The sequence below is a fragment of the Sebastes fasciatus genome, chromosome 6 (assembly GCF_043250625.1).
Source record: "Sebastes fasciatus isolate fSebFas1 chromosome 6, fSebFas1.pri, whole genome shotgun sequence".
NCBI classification, from domain to species: Eukaryota; Metazoa; Chordata; class Actinopteri; order Perciformes; family Sebastidae; genus Sebastes; species Sebastes fasciatus.
In genome coordinates, this window is record NC_133800.1 from 35,266,717 (window position 1) to 35,291,293 (window position 24,577).

Sequence of the window (24,577 nt, forward strand, 5' to 3'; positions counted from 1 at the left end):
CCAACCCAACACATCCCCCGCGGAAATCAGCCTTCACCGGCCATCTGCTATTTCCACCACTCTTGACCCAGATCCATATCAGCCCTTCTCCTTTTCCCCCTGTTCTCCTCTCAGCTTTCAGCCCTCCCAGTCTATCATCCTTCACCACCTCGCCCCCGTCTCTCTCTCTCCCATATCAAGCTCAGGTGTCACAGTACCTTTATACCCTCTCAGCCCTCTGTTGTCATATAAAGGTCAAATAAAAACAGGGGAAGCAGAGGAGGGGGTTGTGGGTGGGAGTGGAGGAAGAGGAGGAGGAGGAGGAGGAGGAGTCAGTACCTTGTTGTGTGGTGCTGTGGTCCTCCCTCATGGTTAAGGAGGAGAGGGTTATCTTCAGCGTGAGTCGGGGGTCTTTGGTGCTGCAGACCCGGATGGCCGCCTCCGGCACGCACGACTGCACCTCGTACTTGTCCTCCGTCATCGTCTGCAAAGAGGGCCGCACCGTTAATTAAAAATCAAACATCACAGTCGCAACATTGACTCCTGCTGTTTGTAAAGAACAAGGTGCTGCTGCTTTCTACTCTCTGAACAAGGTCTGGTTATGTGCAGAGTCACTGGCCTACAAATAAAATACTTACATATACTTTATTTACCTCGACTGCAGAGATGAAAAGGCCTTTATTTGAAACACACTTAGATTAATCCTCTTTCAGACATGCAACATCATGCAACATCACAATGGGAATCGCACTGAGATGGACCTTCTGCATCACAGATTAAGACGAAGGTTGCAGCTGCGTAAAACTAAAGACTGTATATAAGAAGTGGACAGAGTCACCGGGACGTCAACTATTGGTTTGTGGACTACGGTTTTGAAGCCTTTCGGCCGTCGCCATCTTGGTTTTTTGCAACCAGAAGTGACACGAGAGGGTGGAGCTAAGTACAACTGAATGTTGAAGAAGACAAGGGTAGAGTACGAGCAGGGAGGCGTCTGATTGGTTCTTTCCAAGCGGACCTCAAGGCAGTGATTGGTAGACGTTTTTACAGGATTACAGCAGCTACAGATGACGCCTCTTTTTCAGAGCTCATCAGTAATGGATCGCTGTCGGGGTGTAAAGACCATTTCAACCAATAGAACAGATAGTGTAGACTGGAGAACATCGTCAACCTGCCTTTAAACTAACATCAATAAAATGTAACACTTCCTGCACAGATGTTTCATAATAAAAGCAAACAGAATAATCCCTCCCTCTGCTGGTGGGATTTTAATTTGAAACAAACACAGGAAGTGTTGGCTTCATTGACGGGATCTTGAAGTAATAATCCATCATGATTTTCATGAAATCAAACCCCATTTTCTAGGTTCCTAGCACGCCAAACTATCTTGTTTTATCCTCGGGATGCGTGTTGCCTTCACTGGCGTGTTTTCATTCTCTCTCCATCTCGTCTCAGCGAGGAATGACCCCCATCCGTCCGTCCATCCATCCATCACCCCTCTGCCTGTCGATCCCTCCCAGTTCGGAACAGGAAATGAGAGCTTCAGATGGTTTCCTCCTTTGATGATGAAGCACGCGCAGCAGATATGGCAGGTAATTAACTGAGACGGGGGTTCACAGGAAGCACCATTTAGCCTCTGTGTACATCGACAACGCTTTGTTAGTTAACAGATGCTCAGAGAGGGGGGGCTCGGGGAGAGTCCTCTGAAGGGTTCAGATCTGTTGATTAAACTATTTGTATATTTCTGGATGTTAAAACCCCACGAAGCTCTCAGGGCTGTTGGGATGCATCGTATCCTCCTGAAATAACAAGCCAGTGCTGCACAGAGAGGGTCCCAGTGGTCAGGGGTGAGGATGATGAAGATTATACTGCAGTCTTTCGACGTCTCAAGGAGACTGGGAGATAAATCAAGTGTAGTCTCAGCAGCACAGGCCACTTCCTTTTCACATCATATCCACTTCAAACACATCTCCTCTGTATCTCCTACCGACTAAAAATAATCCTTTCATCTGCTTTAAGAAAAAAAAAACATCCTCATCCATGAGGAATTATTTATTTCTCCCAGAAAACGCCTCTGTGAAACATCATTATGGTGACGCTTCATTATTCTGGGGACAGAAGAGTGTTTTGTTCCTCTTAAACTCGTCTCTGCTGCTTTGTGCCGTTAATGATTTAAACTGGTTCTGCTGGATTCGTTTCAGGAGGAATTTATCTTTATTGAATTATCTTTTTTTTTAATTAGGGTGCGTTGAAGGATTAATAAAACAATATATTTGTGCGTAGTTATTTTGTCGGAGAAACAATACTTGGCATCACTGGTATTTTTGCTTTGGTTTTCTTTTAATTACTAAAGCTCATTTCTAATCCAACGCTGATTTTAGAGGAGATTTGACTGTTTGTGATAATCACGAGTGTCATATCAAGACCGCACTCTTTACTGTTAATGAGACTCTAAAACATGGTTGAGTGGATCATTTTGGAAAGGAAAAACTGTCATGGTCATTTTCAAAGGGGTCCCTTGACCTCTGACCTCCAGATCAGTGAATGTAAATGGGTTCTATGGGTACCCACGAGTCTCCCCTTTACAGACATGCCCACTTTATGATTATCACATGCAGTTTGGGGCAAGTCATAGTCAAGTCAGCACACTGACACACTGACAGCTGTTGTTGCCTGTTGGGCTGCAGTTTGCCATGTTATGATGTGAGCATATAGTTTAATGCTAAATGCAGTACCTGTGAGGGTTTCTGGACAATATCTGTCATTGTTTTGTGTTGTTCATTGATTTACAATAATAAATATATACATACATTTGCATAAAGCAGCATATTTGTCCACTCCCATGTTGATAAGAGTATTAAATACTTGACAAATCTCCCTTTAAGGTACATTTAGAACAGATAATTAAATGTGTTAATTTGTGATTAATCATGATTAACTATGGACAATCATGCAACGCGATTAATTATTTTGAATTTAACAGATGATTTATTATTTTGTTTTAACCTTTTTTGGTCAAACCTGCAAACCTTTATGCAACAATTTTTTATTTCTGGTCCTCATTGTAAATTACTGGGAACACGGCAGACGAGCAGCTGTTTTTGTCCGGTTTCAGCATTCTTGTTATGAATTTAATATTCAACAAGTTTGTGAGACAACTAATGTTTTGTCGTGATCCACTTGAATCAGAAACACGCGTTCGATACACTGGCGGTACTGATTTCCCTGAATATGGATCCCTGCTCTCGTTCACACATCGGCCCGTACAGGAAATGTTCCTGAACATTTCACTGAATGTTCCGCATGTGTGAACAGGACTGATGTTAACATCTGGCTGTGCAACAACCTTTTAGTCACCCAGTTTACGACAGACCTCAGGGGAAAACAGGCCTTAGTTAGATCATTCTGATTTCTATGGATTTTAGGTTGCATTTTATGTCTTATAATAATATCTATTTTAACTTTTACCAATTCTGTCTAAACATTTGTTAGGTTTGTAGATAATCTAAGGCATGTTTGTATACAGTAGTAATGCCCTGCTGTCCTGTGCATATCTGATGGAGTTTATATCGTTCTGATTCAGTAAGTCTACTTTTAATGCAAACGTACAGGGACATATATCACTAAAATGTGTAAAAATGTAGTGACAATTAGTGTGACAATGTAATCTCGGAGCTTTCAACAGCATCTCACAGGATCATTTGTTTCCCGTATCACCCTTCACTGATGAACACACACCCACCACCCACCCATCACAGCTGACAGGAGGTTTGGTTTTCATTTGTTTAAAGCCGCTTTTTTACCTTCTGCTGTTTCTAACTGCATCTAAATGTACTCCGAGCAGCCAGAGATAAACGGTGTGTTCTGCACAAATACAAATTAAATGTATAACGCTGCATTCTGAATGTATCTGTGTTCATATTAAACCTAATATTCTGTGCTCTCTTTGTATTATTATTACCATCATGTCTCCTCTCCGGTGTCACCAGTCAAACTCTTGTACTTTTATCACACATAAAGAACTTGCTGGTTGTTCTCTGTGGACGAGCGTTTCCACTGAACCTCGTTTCCACTGAACCTCGTATCACAAAGAGGCCTTTTTAAAAGCCCCCCTCCTCCCCCCCAGAGGTTGCCTCCTCGGCGGTGCTTTCATGCTGAACGCTGCAGAGCTGGAGGCGTGGCTGAGCGTACCTGGATCTGCAGCGGCAGGTTGGCACTGACGGTGTACAGCAGCAGCTTGGTGGGCTTCTCCTTGCACATCAGCACCAGTTCCAGGTCCATGTCCCCTTTGATCAGCAGGCCTTTGGCCACCAGACCGACGCGTGTCACCCCGCACAGTGCCGGCGTGCTGTCCGGCCTGAGGGCAGAGGGACGACAGCCAGCGTCAGATTCTCTCACACACACAGATACAGACGGCTTAAAACACACTCAGTTTTAGAAATAGAGTGAAGATACTGGTATCATATGAAACTAGAAAAACCTGATGAATCCATCCAACCATGTCATACTAGCACGTCCTGAAGGAGGTTAAATAACGCTCCAAACCTACACTCAATTTTGGCGAAAACATATAAACAGTATATCTGGAATCAGGGTGAACTGACCGGATCTGACTGGTTGGATCTCCACAGAGACGCTTTATTATCACAGAACCTCCGTGTGGATGTTTTGGGCAACGCGCCAAACGTTGGGAATTTATGACTGTTTGTTGAGCTTGTTTAATCATCCAATCATCACACGTTCCCTCCCCGACGAAGATTTACAGCAGAACACAGTTTTATGAGGGAAAGAGATCTGCCGCTGTGCTGAGGAAACGGCAATAAATCCACTTCATCTTACGGTCTGAGAACACGCCCACTTAGCATTCCTCAACTGTACTCAGAAAACAGAGCATTTAAAACCAGCATCAAATAAGAGCACATTCAGTGGGACCTACTTTGTCTCAGCGGCGTCTTCCTCCACCTTACTGTCCCCGGCCTCGTCGTTGGCGGAGGTCTTCCCTGAGGATTTGTTGAGGCCATCCATCCAATCAGAGACCTTCTTGAGGGCTCCCTCCACGGTGGACACCAGCGTCTGGACGGCCTCCAGCTCCTCCGGCGCTGGGTAGATGCTGGAGTGCTTGGCCATGACGTGGCGGTCGTCGTTTGCAAACGATCTGAACGACCTCTGGGTTCACACGAAGGCAGAGAGAGAGAGAGAGAGAGAGAGACGTTATCAATTATTTTAGACACGTCTTCATTCCAGCTGATGCTCGTATGAATCACTCCGAGGAGGCAGGTGGACGTTCAGCGTGAAGCTCAAGGACATGCAGACAGGAAACATGTCTGCTGATGGACCTAAATGGACTTAAACCTTTACAGCTTGTGACCTTAGAGATGGTCTCTCTGCCTCATCAGCACCATTAAGCAGCATAAATGTCATCCGTGGGAATGTTGTTGACTGTCAGTGAGCGTGTACTGACTTCATCAGTAAAGAGCCTGATGTGTCTTATATCAAAACACCTGAGAACAAGGATTTCTCTAGAATATCAAACACTTTTGGACTAAATACGTCCTGGCTCACGATTACGTGGGTTATACACAAATACATTACTTTTCGTAAGTTAAGTAGGAACAGTGAGAGCAGCCTGTTCAGTGTGAACGGGAGGGACAAAAACCAAGAAATAATTATGCATTTTTTATTTTAACCAGCTTAATGAGGACATACTCCGGCGTGTCCTTTGGGTCTGGGGCTGTTTTTCATGGTTTGAGCCCCTTAAAGTAGATCCAATAAAAGTAAATCTTAATGCTACAGCACAATGCTATATTAGACAATAGTGTTCTTTAGGGCTGCAACTAACGATTATTTACATTGTCGATGAATCCGTCAGTTATTTTCTCGATTAATAGATTAGTTGTTTGGTCTATATGACGGTGAAAAATGTTGTTCCTAAAGCCCAAGATGACGTCCTCAAATGTCTTGTTTGGTCCACAACTCAAAGATATTCAGTTTACTGTCATAGAGGAGGAAAGAAACCAGAAAATATTCACATTTAAGAAGCTGCAATCAGAGAATTTAGACTTGGTTTTTTTCTTAAAAGTTTACTCACTCACTATTATCAAAATAGTTGGCGATTAATTAAGTAGTTGACAACTAATCAATTAATTTTAAAACGTTGTTTCGAGATGACAGTGCCACTGGTGCACAAAGCCAGCTCCATGAATGAATAGAGTCAACAATGAACCTAACCTGCATGTCTTTGGACTGTGAGAGGAAGCCGGAGAACCTGGACCTACACTCAGCTGCTTTCTATCTGCTATAAAGCAGCTCACTGGGCTGTTTTAAAGGTCATCCATAGTGAACCATCAGGGAACTGGTTTGATGGGTAAGAGAAGGATTATCGTTGTCACTCATCAAAGCCACGCTGGCTCTGGGTAATTACAGACAGTTGACTGTTAACTTGCAGCAAACGAACTCCAGAAAATAGATTTCTTTGAACTCAAACACGCTGTTTTTAATTCATCGCCTGGCGTTGTTTCCCCTCGACTTCCCTCCTCAGACATTCTGCTGCAAACGCAGCAGCTTGTTTTGGGCGTCAGGGAGGCTCGTCGCCGTCTGCACGGTGACAGCAACACCTGAAGCAACCTGCGCTGCTGCTGCCAATCTCTGCGTGGCCTAGATACAGCTGCCGTTACTTAACATTAACATTTATGACATGTACTTAGAGGGATGGAGCCCATCTCTGTGAGGGGAGAGGGAAAAAAAGTGCAAAATTAGCTCGCCGCTCGTTTTTTACAAGCCTGAGTGCGTCGGCCCGTCGGCCGAGCATCAAACCGGGCTCTCAGTCCAAGGTCAAACTGCTATCTCTCTCTCAATCATCCCTTCCTCTTCAACTGCGATCCTCTCTTTTCCCCTTTTCTCTCCCTCTCCTCGCTCTCTCCCCGCCCCGCAGCGTGTAAGCACACCCTCATTACGGTGAGTTATTTATGATGCTGCTTTAATAATTCATGGCCACGAGTCCCGGGGGCTTGTGCTGGAGTTGCGAGGGTCATTCATCACGACCTAGCTAATCTCTCGCTGAACTGCCGGGGGGGCATTCGAGGCTGTGTAGCGTGGGCAGCGTCAACAACCAGAACACACTACAACCGTACGCACAAACATTAACGAGATCTAAATGAAAGATTAGGACTTTCACGGCCTCAACACTGTTTCTGGATCCGAGCCCGGCGTCGGCCTCGCTCCTTATTTGTTACCTACGAGACAGCCGGGTGTTCAGACTCGCAGCGCAATTACAAGATAATGACATTCACGGCTTTAATTAATTGCGTTGCAGGGTTTGTCGGTGGATGCCATTTACTTCAATCTGACACACACATCAGAAATAATTCCTTTCACATTTTCTTTTCTCTCGGGAGGACGACATCTGACACAGAGCGGCTCGGTTTACAGTATATGTGAAGGATAAGGAGCATCTGTGAGAGCAACACATACACGGCCTTCAAAACTACATTATGCAACAACTATTTTCTTTATATAGTTTTCTAAAAAATATTCATCTCCGTCTGTGTGTGCCTATGAATAACAGACATCATTATATAATGAGGATGTCACTTGATCAGTTTCCCAAATCTTCACTTGTAATCTACAAGAAAGAAAAGTTAAAACGTGCTTTTCTATCAAAAACTAAATCGCTTTAAATTCTTCACATTGAGGTAAATAATCACTGGTGTTGTTGTGATTCAATGATAATCACCTCAGAAGAGCATCCAAAAGCTCTCAACCTTCAAGAAATATTCAACTTTTTCTTAAATGTAATGTTGTCAGCATCTCTAGAGGACAAACTGACAACTAAAAACATGCAGCTTTTTCTGGATGTGGATACAATTAGGGGTGTAAGAAAATATCGATACACATGAGTATTATGATATTATTTTATGCGATACCGTATCGATTCTCCAAAACACTATACATTTTTAATTCACCTCTAAAAACCTCTGAAGTCCCGCCGTCAAACCTAACCGCCATTTGATCTGTTGGAGGTTGTAGTGGCTCAGTTTTAAAGCTAGAGTGAAGATACTGGGATCATATGAAACTAGAAAAACCTGATGAATCCATCGGTACCAACCATGTCATACTATCTAGTAGTGAAGGAGATTAAATAACGCTCCAAACTTACGCAAAATTTTAGCGAGGAATAACTGTCATGGTCATTTTCAAAAGTGTACCTTGACCTCTGACAGAAAAAAGTCTTAAAAATATTCGAAAAACTGTCTAAAAAATTCAGAAAATGTACTAAAAATGACCTAAAAAAGTTTGAAAATTTCCGAAAAAAAGTTTGATAAATGTTCAAAAAATAATCAGAAAATGTCCGAAAAAAAGTCAAAAAAAAAAAAAAAGTCAGAATAAAGCAAAAATGTCCGAAAAAATCAGAAAAGGTCTGAAGAAAAGTCTGAAAAAAAAGTCCGAAAAATGTCGGAAAAAAGTTTGTAAAATGTCCGAAATAAAATGGGAAAAATGTAAAAGAAAAAAGAAGTCAGAAAAATCAGAAAAAGTAAAAAAAAAGAAAAGAAAACGGCGAAAAAATCTGAAAAATGTCAGAAAAAAAGGTCTGACAAAAGTCAGAAAAATGTGTTCCACCAGAGATACCTGCTTCCAGTACCACTGAAAAAGTACTTTCCGATGGCTTACAAATACCGACGACATCTGACTAATCTGACTAACCTTGGTTCAAATTTCAGCAACACTTTTAGTATATAAAGGAAAACGTCATTGTGAGACCAGGGTCACCATAAAACACATTACCATTGGTTGACAGAATGTGTTGAATGCTGACCTTAGTGAAGGCCACAAGCTGAAATGTTGTTCTTTATACCACAAATGTTTGACCTCTTCAGGTATTTCTATTCTCCGTGCACCTCGGAAGCAAAAAAACTCTTCTCTGCTTCCAACCTTTGTGGATTTTCAGATACAATGAGAGAGAAAACAAACTCAGAATACATTTGTTAGGGGCCGTACACATGTCAACGTCTAAAATCGCATGGAAAATGACGCTTTTTTTTCTTTCCAATGTGCTTGGGAGGTTGCGCTCCTGTTGCGCATGCTGTTACTAAGCAACCAAAACCTGTGTGCTGCGATGACGGTGTTGATGAAGTTGCGGTAATTTAGCAGGAAGCCTCACTGACAAAACTAAACACGATCAAAACAAAGATGCATTTCCAGCCCTGTAAATCCCTCACAGTAACATTCCAGCTCGACTCCTCTCCGGCAGTCTGGTCGACCTTTCAACTGGATGTTGTGACGTTCTTGGACAGAGAGGGTGAAGTCCTCCATATATTTACTGTAGACTGATATTAAAGGAAGATAGAAAAGATATCTGCCTGCTGTGATTGCAGCTGTCGCAGCACAAAAAAAGGCACTTGGGAAGGATTGCGCACCACGGCGGTGTTGCTCTCGCCTTCCCAACAATGGATTTGAGTGTGCAAAGTATGCTGCATGTGTACGGCCCTTTAGTCCAGAACTGTTGGTGAATCTATCGGTGTTAAAGGGACAAATACAGAGACTCATCACACATTAAACCACCTGAGCTTTTTATACTGAATTTAGTATTTATAAAAGTCACAATTCTGATTCAAAACTACAGTGCAGTATTCACATAAAACATTTGCATCACGTCTGAGATTAAATGACATAGGTCATGTTGCAGCTGACGAACCCATAGAAGCTCAACTCATTTTAGTTTTTTTTTTTTTTTTTTTTTAAATCCAGCTGGGTTGGGATATTTTTTTTAGTCCTTACACTCTGTGGGCTGCATTTAACAGATTTATAGTGCATGGTCTAAAGTGCATCTAGGGCGTGTCCAAGTCCACTTTTGCTAGTTAAACGGTGCATAATCTGGAGCAGAGTGGTTGTACTTAGTCACAATCAATCATGGATGTAAACCAATCAGAGTGTCATCTCAAAGATGCACCCGGCTTTTAAAAGGCTTAAACGCTTTTCTGTCAGTGAAAATGTTTGGTTTTGAAAGGCTAAATGCCAACAAATATGGATTGAATATTTCATTTTGGGAATTTTGGAAATGATTACATCTATCTCTTCTCAATAAATGTTGACTTTTGGACTTTACAGTACTTTACATCTAATAGTAATAATATTAGTGTGGCCTGATCTTTATCTGCAACTGTGCAGAAATACCGGCTTTAAACAGAATCAATAGACATGCAAAAAAAAAAAAAAAAAAAAAAGCTGCGGAGCGTTTGAATGTTGATTTAGAATTTGAATGTCAACGTTATGAACGAAGCTTCGAAGCCTCCGAAGCCTCTAATCGGTTCAGCCCTAGAATTGTCTTATATTGATGAGTTTAATTGATTGGGTTTACTGATTAGGAGAGCACTCCGTTTACTATTAGTTGCTGTCCATTGATGGGTGCTGAATCCGGAGGCTGTATTACGCACAACACTTGCAGACCGGCACTACCACAGAGGCAGTGTGTAATACGTGCAAACACTTGCCTCAAATCGTCGCTGTTTAGGGGAGGAGGCACGCAAACTTGGAAGTAGCCTACGTCTACACTCACAGAGCGCAGACAGAGGCGTGTGTGCACACAAGGCGTAAAAAAAGCACTCATGGACTCATCATAACACATTTTGTTAGAGAAAACGTGAGTTTGTGAAGCCTGATCAGCCAAAACAACATTTACAACAGCCAGGAATACACCATCACCAGCAATGGCTAGAAAACATACAGCATCAACAAGCAGACATGCAGAGGAGACTCACCATGTCCAGGCAGTGGCGGGGTCGTGGGAGGGGTCTAAGTGAGGACCAGGGTCCCGTCACTCGGCCTCTTCATGCAGTCAAACGGCTCTCGGTCACAGTCTCACTGTGGGAGGACAAAGAAAGAATAATTCTCTATCATACTTCAACATTCAGAGGACACACGTTTAGACATTTGATGCCTCGGTGATCCAGCTTTAACCTTTTGTATTTGTTGCTTATAACGTGGATGATCCACGATTTAAAGCTTATTCTAAGCTGCTCTGAATCAGCTAAATGCTTAAATGTGGGGCTGCATTATCAGACGAGGCTAAAATGATGATCCCAAATGTCACATTTATAACCATTGTGCTTCACATTTCACATCCAGTAACCACATACATTTAGACATGTTCTCTCAACATCTGCAAAACTACAGTACATAAAATAAAAGAAAAGTGAAACAGCGTTCAGAAACAGTTTGGCTCAGACAGACTTCATCAGAGTGAAGCTGCTGGAGATCTTCTTTCTTTAAATTCTGTTCAAACGTTCCTGCAACAGCAGATCCACACTGACAAAACAATATGGCCAAAAGTATATGGACACCCAAACACTTCCCCAACGTGGTAATTGAACACATGGTTTCGAGACTGTGAACTTTAATATGCAGCTACATCAGTCTCCACTCTTTTCAAACTGGCTGCAGGGATTTGCTCCCATTCAGCCACAAGAGCGTTACTGAGGTTTGTGTCCGAACAGTATGAAACCATGGATGTATTAAAAGAACTGGACTCAGCGTTGGAGGCGGGGCCCCGTTCATTCCTATGAGAGATGCTCATTGGTGCATGAAGCCTAAATGGCTCGACTTCCATCTGGAAAACTCGTCTGAGTTACAGACGTCTCTTTCCCATTGTAAGTCTATGGGAAAAAGTCTTTTTGGGCCTGATGGTATCCCGTGACGGACACAGAAGTTGCAGTACCGCCGTTTGGCCACTACGAAAGTCAGGATCAAAGACCGGCGCTCTTCCTAGGGGCTTGTATGAAACATGGCCAAGATGGTTAGATGGCCAATGCAACTTCTTGTTTCTGGTTCGCAACCTGTACTTCTTCTTCTACTCTGTTTACTGGTAGATTACAGCCATACGCAACAAAGCATAGCTACAACTACTGAACAAACTACACTGTGTCTCTTGACAACTGAATGGAAACATGACTACTATCATGTTGAAACAGGAAAGGGACAAACACAGAAAGCAAAACCGTGGTAACACTGTAGGCCTCGCTCAGAGGCCATCCATACCATAATAACGGCGGTTAGACGGCGGCTGGCGGTACCACAGTTTAGCACTCTGCGGCTCACGTCACCGCAGTTTCACCAGAGTATCGGAGAACTATGGTGGCCTTCAGGGAACGTAAAAACTGTGGAAGTCTCTCTCTAGAGCCAGAGTTTGGTTTGTCCGTTCCGGGCTACTGTAGAGACATGGAGGACTCTGTGAAGACGACCCGCTCCCTATGTAGATATGAAGGACTCATTCTAAGCTATTCTTAGTTTCAGGTGATTATACACTAATGAAAACATAGTTATGAATATTATATTCCATTTCTGCTAATAGATCCCTCGAAATGTCACACTGGTCCTTTAAGTATGAATCTGTTGAGCAGCTGTGAAAACTCAACTTCATTACTGGTTCCAGTTTGTTCACCCAACAACCTTAATCCTGATGATCTGAGCATATTTAGACCAAACCGTGTCCTCACTGCTGTCCAACACATTTACCCAATTCTGTTCAACTGTTTATTTTTCTATTTTACAGCACAAATGATCATCTGACCCGTCCTGTACAGGCCCTTTATATAAACACTAGATCAACTTCCCTCTGGTTTCCTCTGTATTAAAGAGGATGTGTAACCATGTGTCATAGATCACAGTGGAAGTCATTCAGCTCATGTTCTCCTGTGAGGAGTTGATGCTTCGTGTTTAATACGGGACATTTCAAAAACTTCTCATCCTGATTAAAACTAAACCGGCCCTTTAACCACACACACACACACACACACACACACACACACACACACACACACACACACACACACACACACACACACACACACACACACACACACACACACACACACACACACACACACACACACACACACACCACTTTGATTGTGGTGATGCTGCTGTGAAATTGTTTTAACGTTATCTGGCCACGGAGGCACGCCAACACATTAATTAAATTACTCTGAATATATTCTCACTGTTAAATGCATTAGATGAAGCAGCTTTGCTTTTGCCCACGAGGTCAGATGCTAATGAGATGTGGTGCTGAGCCTGTGGTGTGACGGCGTGGTGGCGATGGCGGTGGCGGTGGCGGTGGAGGAGCGAGGGCGGGCCGAGCTGCTGTGTAACATCCCGGGGGAATCAGTGGGGTCGGAGCTCAGCGTCAATTAGATTCTTCGTCACCTTGACCCTGTTTTCAATGACAGCGGAGCAGCCTGAAGCAGCTCTGCCTTCATTCACTGAAAGTCTTGAATCATTTGAACCATCCATTCCAGCGGTATAAACACACATCTGACTGAAGAGACACATATCAGGAAAAAGGATGTTGATCAATATGGCAGCGCAATTACTGGGCCAGCTGCTGAGATTTCTGCCTTTCAAAGCTCCACGTTGCCGCTGCGAGCCTGTTTTGGAACAAAAACTCCCCAAACAGCAGAACTTCAAAGCATTTACAACTGCTCAATAATGGAGGACGCCAGTACGTGTGAGACACCGGGAACGCAACACATGAATGCTAACAAGGCCGATTCTCACGCCGACAACCAGACAGTGTGTTTGTGCCACAGTATTCAGTTTGATGATGCATCACCTCTCTGCATCTCGGCTCTAATCTCTGAGGAGGAAAATGGGACTTCACTGACAGTGAATGACAGAGGAGGAAGAGGAGGAGGAAGAGGAAGGTGATGTGGTGGCAGATTGAGGGTGGCATGTCATAGATTACTTTACTTGTGCATAGGGACGCACCAGTATCGAGGACCTGAAAGCACGTTGCGATTTCTTGCTGCCCTTGGAACTTTTCCTGGCTAAAACTTCCGATTTTACATTTTCAACACATATACAACATAAATCATCCAGCAGATCATAGTCTACCATCAAATCTTAAGCACTGGGGAGCAAATACACAATGACTTCTTGGCTCATCAATGCCTTCTTTTGCACTGTGACATACTGTAGCTGAAACATCTGTACATCCTTGTACTTGAACAAAAACTTAATAGAATTCAAAAAGCATTGTGATGTGTTTGACTCTGACACAACCCTGCTTTCTCTTTTTGTCTTCTATCGAACCTTCATGAGGAGATATGCTAGTGGGCGAACCTGCACTGGGATCTAAAATCAAACAGTCTAGTGACAGACGAGGAGGACAGGAAGCAATCATACACAGGAAGCAATCATTTCAGCCAAACTGCCAACAGTAAACGCTGAAGCACATGGCACAAGGACAACAGGACCTACAGTAGCATCCACGGCCGTCTACTAGCGTACAGTATTCTGCTGCACTTTTCATAAATCCCCCATGCGGGCTCATTTTCTAATAACCTTTCATCTCCCTGAAGAGGGGAGGCGATTAAACGGAGATAATTAAGAATACAGCAATGACTTTTTAAGGACGTTGACGGTGCTGCAGTAGCAGCAGATGGCGAGCTCAGCGTGCGACAAAAAGACAATGCTGATTAAAAACACAGGCCAGAGAGAAGAGAGTACATGTAAGCAAGGATGTTTTTGTTCCTTGGTAAATAAATAGAGACTTCTACACAACACTGACATGATTTACATAAATAAGAGCTAATGCAGTGAACGGTATAAACACTGGGTGCTTTAAACGCATCCACTCCCTCTAAGTCAAGTTTATTTGCATAGCCCTTTATCACAGCTCCAGTCTCAAAGGGCTTCACAACGCCCACGTTATGAGACAATAAATGAAAAGGACGCACTCCAACCTCAGATCTTCAGTGAGAACAAAAAACCCTGTCGGAGCGGATTCATTTTAATTCACCAAACGACAATTAACATCATTAAACTACAGTCAAAGACAAATGTTTGAAACAATTAAGCCATAAGAGCAAAATATGGTTCACTACAGTTTGGTGACGGGTTACGAAATTAGTGCTTTGTAGTGCATTGAGTACTAATAGTCATCGCTGGTTATCAAAACTGGTTGGATAACGGTTCACTTCTCTGTGAAGCAAGCACGGGGTATTGTTTAAATGTTTGGACACTGTTGCACCAGGCCGCCAACAGCGGGGACACACCGGGGCAGTTGTCCAAAATCTTGCAAGAATCACTGGATCACATGTCACACAAAAATCCACTTTGTCAGGCTTCAAGCAATGCGTTTATGTCCGGTCAGCCAGAGGACGGACTAATCAGCGTATCTTTTGAAAGTGCCTGCCCTTTTCCAAACAGTTTCCAAAAGACAGATTCTCAGATGGTTCTGTGTCACAAACCATCTTATATCAACTTGATAAATGCCATGCCACACACAAGCTTTGACGCTCGCAGTCGTAAGCATTATCAGAACTTGACTCATTAATGGTTCAAACTACAAACCAGCACACACATGACGATTAGCCTACCAAGTCACCATGTTCTATACTTGATACAAATACTTGACAGATCTCCCTTTAAGGTACATTTTGAACAGATCAAAAATAACAAAAAGCTGAACCTTGGTTCAGACTTTAAGGAGTGAAAAGGCCCTCAGTCACAAAAGCTTTATACCAGAGAAGAAGGTTTTTTTTGCCTCCTTGTTGAAAGGTGGCATCCAAAAGATGTAATCACCAAATTGAAGCTGCCAAATGACTGTAAAGTAATAGAGTAATATATTTGTGTAGAGTGAATCTAATGAGAGGAGAACAGAAACATTTTAGTTCAGACCAAAAGAAAATGTGATCTCCCATCATACCTCATCTACTCTGAACTCCATACATAATATTCTGGCTCTGCAGAAATGTGACGCACATCCTGAATGTGATTTACTGAGATCTGCTCACACAGTGAAATATGTTCTCTGCTGCCAACAGTCATAAAGACCACTGTTCATATTTCTACACATCGTCCTGTAGAGCCTTAATGTGTCGGGCCAGGCTGCGTCCTACTGGAAATAAATTGGGTAATTTACAGAACTGTGAGTCCATTTCAGGAGGAGAAGTTCTCATTACCTGAAGGTCACTCTGCATTATCTGTCAGAGAGGATCTCCACTCACCTGCTGTCCTGTTTACTAGTTCTGATTTTATATAATCCCACCAATTTATTATGATTTCCATTCGTTTTTTGGGGGAGTAGTTGGATACATCGTTCGGGAGCAAAACTCCCAAGTGTAGGAAAATGTGAGATCTCCAGCATTTGGATTATTATGAGAGAGTCTGCAGCACCTTTTGTTGTCAGATCAAATGTTAGTCACGAAAGCTTTGTAAGAGAGAACAACGGGTTTCTTTTTCTTTTTTTCTACTTCCCATCCCGCCTGGTGCAAGCTCGCAGGATTGCACAGGGCATTATTTGAAGTCTTGTGTGAACATAAAAGCCTGCTCATAAAAGTTCCCCGCAGTGAAAACGACCTAAATAAACGCAGCTGCAGAATAATAGTTCATCTACCTTTCCTCAAAATGGAGGCGGGGGACAGGAGAGGCATTACAGGGAGAGAATACCTGAGGATGGGATGGAGTGGCAGCAGAGCGCAGCAGCCATTAGGTGGATGTTTTGGTCCAGGGTGCATTACAGCAACATGAGTGGATGCATTTTTAGCAGCACTGCAGTCTGACCTCTGAGCCGCTACACACTGGGAATGGAACTAATAACCCCGGTGCCTTGCTCACAATCTACGCCGTCAGTCCGATCAAAAGGAAACCATGTCGAGCGGTTTGTTTGTTTGTTGCATAACTCAAAAAACTGTTTTTTTCTTTCTGTCTGAAAGCATCATTCATACTTTAGCAGACTCTCTATGTTGCTCCTGCAATACTGGCAATCTCTTACATCGTCTGCCAGTTGTGCTTTCAACCTCCAGCCTTCTGTCTGACAACAGGTTTACTGCTCCTCCTCCTCCTCACTTCCCCTGCAGGGAGAACGGGAAGATTGAAAAGACTGAACGCAATCTGTGTGTTGAGGATGCTTTACTGGTGCTTTGCATCCTGCTCTCCTGTGTGAGTTTAATCTAAATTTGATGGTCTACTCAAATGTTGCTTGAGATGAACTCATTTCATTCACCTTTCATTTGGGCTGTGGACAGATTAGAAGACATTGAGCCGTTGTGAACAGATGTGTAAAAGCCCTCCATCTTGTTTCTCCACCGTCGCCATTAATAAAGCAATATAATGCCCCAAAACAGAACTCCCTCTCAGATATCATACAAAATACAGTTGCACACTAGAATACTATTTGAAAGCATCAAAGGAAAACTGTAATGCAGGTTATGTTATCCTAAACCCCCCTTCAGCTGGGTTTACTTCCTTCATTTTTCAGTTAATGTTCTTTCTCAAACAGAGAATAGGGGTGTGGTTAAGAGTCAGATGTAATTCATCACCATGGCAACCAGGTCGCATTGTTTTTCAACCCAGTTTAGATGTATTTACAGTTTATCAGAAAACAAATGAGACCAGAATTAGCTCAACACGCCGACTCTCTCTCACTCGCACTCTTCTTCACCGTCTCCTCCTGGCGAGGCGGCCGTCTGGCTGCTGCGGCACCGAGGAGCCGCACTGCCGCACGCCGGCCACAGAGCACCGGAGGACGGATAGACATGTTGCAGAGGTCCGCCGTTTGAAATGCAGTTACGGGATGTAACTGGAGGTGCTAACACCGGCCACTCTCGCCTCAGCTCTAGCACCGACACCGACACCGCACCGGGCTGCACTGAGATTCGTTCATTTCTCTAACGGGACTTTTCTCTTGTTTTCTTTTGGACTGAAAGTCCTGCTCCCCATCGTTCAGACCTGTTAGAGGCTGGCAAACCTCCGGTATCGGCTGCTTTCCGTCAATTTATCTCCAGCAGGAGGAGACGGTGAAGAAGAGAGCGAGTGAGAGAGACAGGCGGTGTGTTGTGTTCATTCTGACGGTGGGATTTTGTGTAATCCACTGTGTTGATTTCACCCATTCTCAGCACACACACAAACACACTAAACTAAGGTGGAGGAAACAACAGCTAATGCAACAAGTTGGACTAGCTAACTACAGCTAACTAGCTAACTAACTAGAAAGACAAACTGACAGATAAACAGATTTATCAGTTTGCTGCTCAGACTCAAAAGATCATGAGAGCGCCTGCAGCTGGGAGGATGACGTCTGACCTGCAGCTTCTACTGTAGTCACACGGCATATTTCCATTTTACCAACAACCTTCTTTTTAAATTTGAGCACAAAATGTATTATTTGTCAAAAAGAATTGTCAAACAGGCTGATCAATCTAGTCAGGAAATGACTCAAATAAATATAATATTATAGAAAAGTCAAAATACACTGGAGGGGAGCTTTAAAGCTTGCTATTCTGCTGTAAACATCATTTGCTTTATTGATTTTAATGTAGACTCACTGTAACCTTAGTATGCACTGTGCAGCTGTATTATGGGAAAAAAAATACACCAAAATATGATAAAAGTAAATGTCATACTGCACTTGTTGGCAGATACTCAATAATAAAAGGCTCGGATCAGGATTCGGATATTATTATTGTACAGGCAACAGCAGGCCAGCTGTGGGTCTTGCATTTATTATAATCAACATCAAATATATTGTTTACTACTACTACTACTACTACTACTACTACTACTACTACTACTACTACTACTACTATATGGGAAACTCAGAGTATTTCAAAACTAATTATGTCTACTCATGGAACCATAAATTACAAGTTTGTCCTGGAGGATTTTACAACATCTTCTATGCTCAGAAAAACCACAGAAACTCTTGTATATCTTTGTGAAAGGAAACTCTAATTAAGGGCCCTGCAACATATTACTGGTGACCGGTTGCAGGACCAGTAAACTGGGACTGGGGAGGTAACATGAGGCTGTGCTGGAGTATTCACAGACCGCCGCTGTGCTTCTTGTGTTCACACGTGGCCACTTGGCCGTCTTTTTTTTTTAACCACAAACCAGACATTTCGCCCTGAGCGTGCGCCACTTTTAGCTCTGCATGCTTGGAGTACACTGACAGTTGGGTTTAGTAGAGAGGTTTTTTTTAGTGGTCGACACAAGTGGAGGATGTGAGGGGAGGTCAGGAACAGAAGAACTACTTCTTGTGCACTTAATTTCGAGAACAATGTGAGTCCTGACCTGCCGACCTCCATGACAGGCCCATTCTCTGCAGCTTTCTGCAACAACACACAAGGCCAAATGTGTGGGTGCTCCCAGCAGCACTGCAGTGAGCAGCTCACCATGTATTTCAGTGCAGGTACTGTAACCCTGAACATTATGACTCCTCACGGCGGAGAACATATTTCATCGGCTGCACAAATTCTCTGTGATCTCCTGGCAGAGCCGGAGATGTCCGACTCTGCTGCAGAGCCAATAAAACCAACTACAAACGTTATATAAGTGAGCCACAGCTGGCAGGGGGCGGGCTGCAGAGGAAACAACACTCGGCACCAAGAGCACACACAGGAAGGCTGCTACTTATGTTTACCTTTAAAAATACCGTGGTGATCTCTCAGCATGCTCTCGTTTTACAGCCTGATCCTGAGCAGCAGCCGAGGAGACGCCGACGCCGGGTTCAGAGCCTAAATTCACCTTCCGGAGACTAAAAGGGAGGATTTAATCTTGCATTATATTCTGTATATTTCAGCGACGTCTAACAACGCACCCAATTCGACTGTTATCAGGCCATTAAATAGGCGTTATCAGTCGCTATAAGCACCATAGATGTGGGTCAATGGGGGCCTACTACACCTACCACGTTGTAAAAGTGAAAGTGAAACTTAAATGCAACACGTTCTAACGTAAAACTGAATGAAACGTCACGTTTCGAACAAAAAGGTTTCTTTAGGTTTAGGCAAAAAAAACTACAATTTCTTTAGGTTTAGACAACAAAACTACAACTTCTTTAGGTTTAGGCAACAACTTTAGGTTTAGGCAACAAAACTACAACTCCTTTATGTTTTGGCAACAAAACTACAACTCCTTTATGTTTTGGCAACAGAACTACAACTTCTTTATACAACTTCTTCTACAACTTGTTCCCATTCATCATCCCTGACCTTCACCCCTTTCACACTGTCTATACTACAGTGCCTGATTTCAACTTCAGCTCCTGTCATAATCACTACGGTCGCTGTCGTGCTCTTTTATATCTTCTTTCTGTGATCTGCCATGTGAATAGATGATAAAACCTACTAGTGGCTGTAGTAGGTGACTATTGACCCACATCTATGGGGCTTATAGTGACTGATAACGCCTATTTAATAGCCTGACAACAGTCTAATCGGCTGAACAATGAGTACCCAAGCTTGAATTCTTACATTATTAGCATGTCAGGCAGCATTTAGAAGAAGGGCCAAGGTTCAGAGCTACGCCGACCAGATAACAGAAAAAGAAGTGTTGAATTAAATAACGTTTATTAAGAGCAGCTAGCGCTCCGAGTGTGTGATAGGATAGGAAGATGTGATTTAGTCGAGGAAAAAAGCCTGTACGGTTGAGGTAAGTGAAAATAATGTGTGAAATATCATCAAAAAAAGTTCTGATGTTAATCAACACCCGCTTGTCTCTACTTAACAGAGTATAGGGATACAATTTATGATGCAAAACGGGGCAGTATAACTGAATCATTTGAAGCGTTGCTGTTTTAGAGTGAACAAAATGCGATAAGAGGAACAGACAAACTGCCAATTCTGAACATAAAGCTTTTGGCTGGTGACCTGTGGCATGTTGCTATGCCATGCCAGACCTCTCCACTCACTGGTTAACAGCTTCACCAGTATGAGGCAGATATCTGCGTGCTCACCTGCAGTCAGGCTCTCTGGAGGACGCTGCAGCAGAGGTAAAGGCTGGGCGGGCCCTGAAGCCAGTTTATAAAGCCCAGCTGGGTGACGGTGACGCCCACACACACCGGGCGCTCAGGAAACACAGCTGCTTTGTTATGAAACAGTTGCTTTGGTGTTGTTTTTTTCAGCAGAGGATTAGGCCTTCATTAATGCATTAATGGATCAGTGGTGCACTGTGGGCCTGAAAACACCCAAGTAAGCACAACACTCTCATCCCTGTCTGCTACTAAAAGCAGCAGTGTGTGTGTTTATTATGTGTCTCAAACTGAGCGCTAACATGAGATGTTTCTGTGTATCAGACGTTGGCCACGATGAGGGGATGCAGTGTGTTGTTGATCCACAAATAGATCCTCAGTTAGGAAATAAAACATGTAACCTGGTGACTTCGGCTCAGGATCGAGAATCAGTCGGTTCGTTGTCGTGTTAAATGACAGCTGTTTCACAACAACCAACTGAGCCAATCTGAGGTTTGTAGGCCGGATTAGGAACGAGGACGTCATCTTCCGGTGCCAGAGCCAGACTAAACAGAAATGGTAGAGAGGAAGCATGGATGAGACTGACACAGCTGTACAGGTCCTTGTTAAATCCAGTCGACTTAATGAAATATAGATTTTTTTTAAATCTGCATATTCATTCCAATGATGTGAAAATTGCTTCAGGCAAAATAACCCCTGCTAGTGCTGATCCAGGACTGGATGCTGCTCTCAGAACATGGACTTATTAATGACTGATCTGTTTAGAAAACGTGTTATGGGAGGAGTGTTGAAAATACAAACTCCAAACACAAGGTGCTTTTTGGAAGGGTTTGACATCAAAATGAATAACTAGTACAGCAGCTTCCCGGTGCTTTATGGGTTGTTAGTGCTGTGAAAATAACCTTTAAGCTCAGAGTTTTGTTTTTCTTTTAAAAAAAGTGTGATGGGGAAGGTTTTACACATTCTCTTTTTGGTTGTGAACGCCCCCTGTGCTTATGTAACCCTTACAAAACCCTGTCTGGATAAACACACAATCTGCAGTTGTTGAGCTAAAAGATAAAGTGTTTTCTTCGATTGAATCACTGAAATGTTGGAGGATTTTCTTATCAACTTTAAAGCTGCACTAATCAAAGTTTGTATGTCAACAACGGGTGAAATGAGGAGAAACAGGAAGGCAATCCAGGCACTCCAAAATATTAAAAAAAGTAGCAACGAGGAAGAGAATATATTAAAAAGCCTTTATTGTAGTGGCTAAATCATTTAAAAAGCCAACATGTTTCGACCACTAAAGGTCTTCATCAGGGCTTACTAAACAAGCTTTACAAGCTTTAAAACCCCACCAAACAGCAGACAGACACGGTTAGAGACTAGCAGGTGAACACAGTGGAGCAACCAGCAGCTAAAGAGGCAGATATTCCCTCAGGAGTTGGTGGAGACCAAAAACAGAACTAAAACAGAGTGAATATCGGACTTAACATTCATCAGATGGACACAAACACAAAGACTCCTAATGAATGATAATGTTACTCTGAATCGCTTCCATTAATGTCAATACAAACCATGTTAAATCAAAATTGGTAAAAGATTTATTCCTCACTCACTCCCCCCCAAATGAAGTGTTTTTTTCAGCTTTAAAGTTGCTAATAAGACTTCCTCCTGTTAAACTTTATGAGTAGATCAGTGACTGAAATGTCCAAGTTCTGGGATATAAAGCCATAACCTGACCCCGTCAGAAGATTTGTTTCACAGAACCATCCGAGAAGCCGTCATTGGAAACTGTGTGGAAAAGGGAAGGCACTGTCAAAACATACTTGGCAGGTGATTGGATGAACCATCTGTCAATCAAACTAACAAGAGCCAAACTAACCGAAGGCGAAAACATCGCCGTACTTTACACGTTCAGTGCTGTTCTTTGCTCTTCTTTGGTCTTCTTTCAGTGATAGAACTGATGCTATTGCAGCATCTACGCTAACCTCTTCAGGAGCCGCCATTGTTGTTTAATACGAACAGTCACCTCTCCGTGTCGTCTCACACCTACATGTAAGCCACGCCCCTAGCTGCCAGTAGCTCCTCACAGGACGCCGATTGGTCTGTTTTCTGACGAGCCGGACACAAACTCATTACTTGAAGCCTGACCAGATGTTTTTTTGTGTGACATTTGATCCTGCGATTCTCACGTGATCTCGTGACAACGCCAGAATCCAGCTGCCGTGCAAGGTTCATATAGCCATGCAGGAAGTAAACTAAATGTCAACGCGGTCAAGTTATCAGACAAACTACTACGGCTACTACTGTTGACCTCTAAACGTTTGGAACGCTGCAGAGAGCATCGCATGTCATGCGACGAGGAACAACCAATCACAGCCGGCAGACATCTTGTCTTTCTTCTGTAAATATCAGTCTACGGTAAATATGGAGTTAATCATTTTAGTGCAGGGATACCCAGAGCTTTATGATCTGTTCCACGGGCTATTTTACTGCTTCACCCTTTCTGTCCGAGTACAACACATTACAACACATTACAACAGCCGGTTGAAAGGTCAGCCAGACTGACGGAGAGGAATTGAGCAGTAAAGCTACTGAGAGGGATTGACAATGTTGGAAATCCATTTATCTTTGTTTTGACTTTGTTTAGTTTAGTCAGTGAGGCTTTTACTGCTAAATTACCGCAACTTCATCGTCATTGCAGCACGCAGATTTTGGCTGCTTAGAAGGTTTTAGGAGCGTTCTTTGGACATGTATACAGATCACAATATCTGTTTTAATTGGGATTTTTACGGCGGTTTGCGGCACACAACCTCTTGCATTTTTATGGTCAGCTCTGTGCGTTGGACACAAACCAACTAGCCGACAGTTGGCAGAGATGCATGCCCCAAAAGAAGAGGTTTAAACAGGTTTTTGGATATGCGCAAATATCGCAACGCCAACCTTTTCAAGAAGTTGGTTGAAGAAATGAAAGAGGGAGTCTGGGTTCACACGGTTCAACTATTCTGCTGCATGTAAACGGGAATATTAGTGGAATATTCATTTTCATTATCCATGTAAACAGCTTCTCTTTTTCAGAATAAGGACAAAAAACTGAATATTGTATGCATGTAATCGTAGTTGCTGTCACACTGTAGTGAAGTCTGATGGTAAACTAATCAATCAGACGGTGAATGAACCACGAAACTGTTTCAAACTATCTGAAAAGTTCGTTAGCGAAGGAATAGAAGAAGAAATTGAGTCAAACTGCGAATGTCAGGATATTGTCATAAAGTAGAAATGGAGCCGCCGGTCGCTGCATCTCCAGGATAAAACTGCCTTTGTATCGACGGAGACTCAAAGGAGGATTTCTGCCAGGAAATTATGAGAAAGAACAGAGAGAGCTGAGAGAGCTGCTGCTGCCTCCTTCAGACCTGTTTCATTATTCTAGTCCACAGAAAGGAGCTTGCCTTGCATTTTTATTGCTCGCCGTACGATCTTCTTTATTACCCTCATACTGTTTGTAAAGCAGATTTGGCTCAGCCCTGGAAAGTTTTATATGCAGCAGATTAAGTTTACATTTCTTGCATGTGTGTGGGGGGGGGCGGGGGGGGGGGGGGGTTCTGTGTGCAAGTGTGTCAGAATGAATCGCTGTAGGAAATGATGGTTTTCACTGCGGATGTTTGCTGACAATAAGAAGGTTTCTCTCAATCAGTTAAAAGATCTCTGAAAACAAAGCGATCCTCTGGAACTACAAATCATGGACACTTCTCATGTTATGCACTTTTTCATTTAACTTTTGATAAATGTACCTTTCCATCCTAAGCATGTTGGTCTTCTAGTCGTTTCTGGTATGCAGGGCGTAACATATTTTTTTCTGTGTTCATGCAGGAG

At 43.0% G+C, this 24,577-nt stretch overlaps 1 protein-coding gene across 2 annotated transcripts in view; it reads right to left on the reverse strand.

Annotated features, from left to right (window-relative positions):
• LOC141769956 (spermatid perinuclear RNA-binding protein-like) overlaps positions 1-24,577 on the reverse strand; it is an 84,937-nt gene that overhangs the window by 38,904 nt on the left and 21,456 nt on the right. For both annotated transcript variants that reach the window (XM_074639501.1, XM_074639502.1), the window contains exons 2-5: positions 10,731-10,833; positions 4,913-5,142; positions 4,168-4,333; positions 319-463 (exon numbers count right to left, since the gene is read on the reverse strand). In XM_074639501.1, coding sequence (XP_074495602.1) covers positions 319-463; positions 4,168-4,333; positions 4,913-5,142; positions 10,731-10,733 — 544 coding nt within the window. In that variant the 5' untranslated portion in view covers positions 10,734-10,833. The remainder of the gene's footprint in view (positions 1-318; positions 464-4,167; positions 4,334-4,912; positions 5,143-10,730; positions 10,834-24,577) is intronic.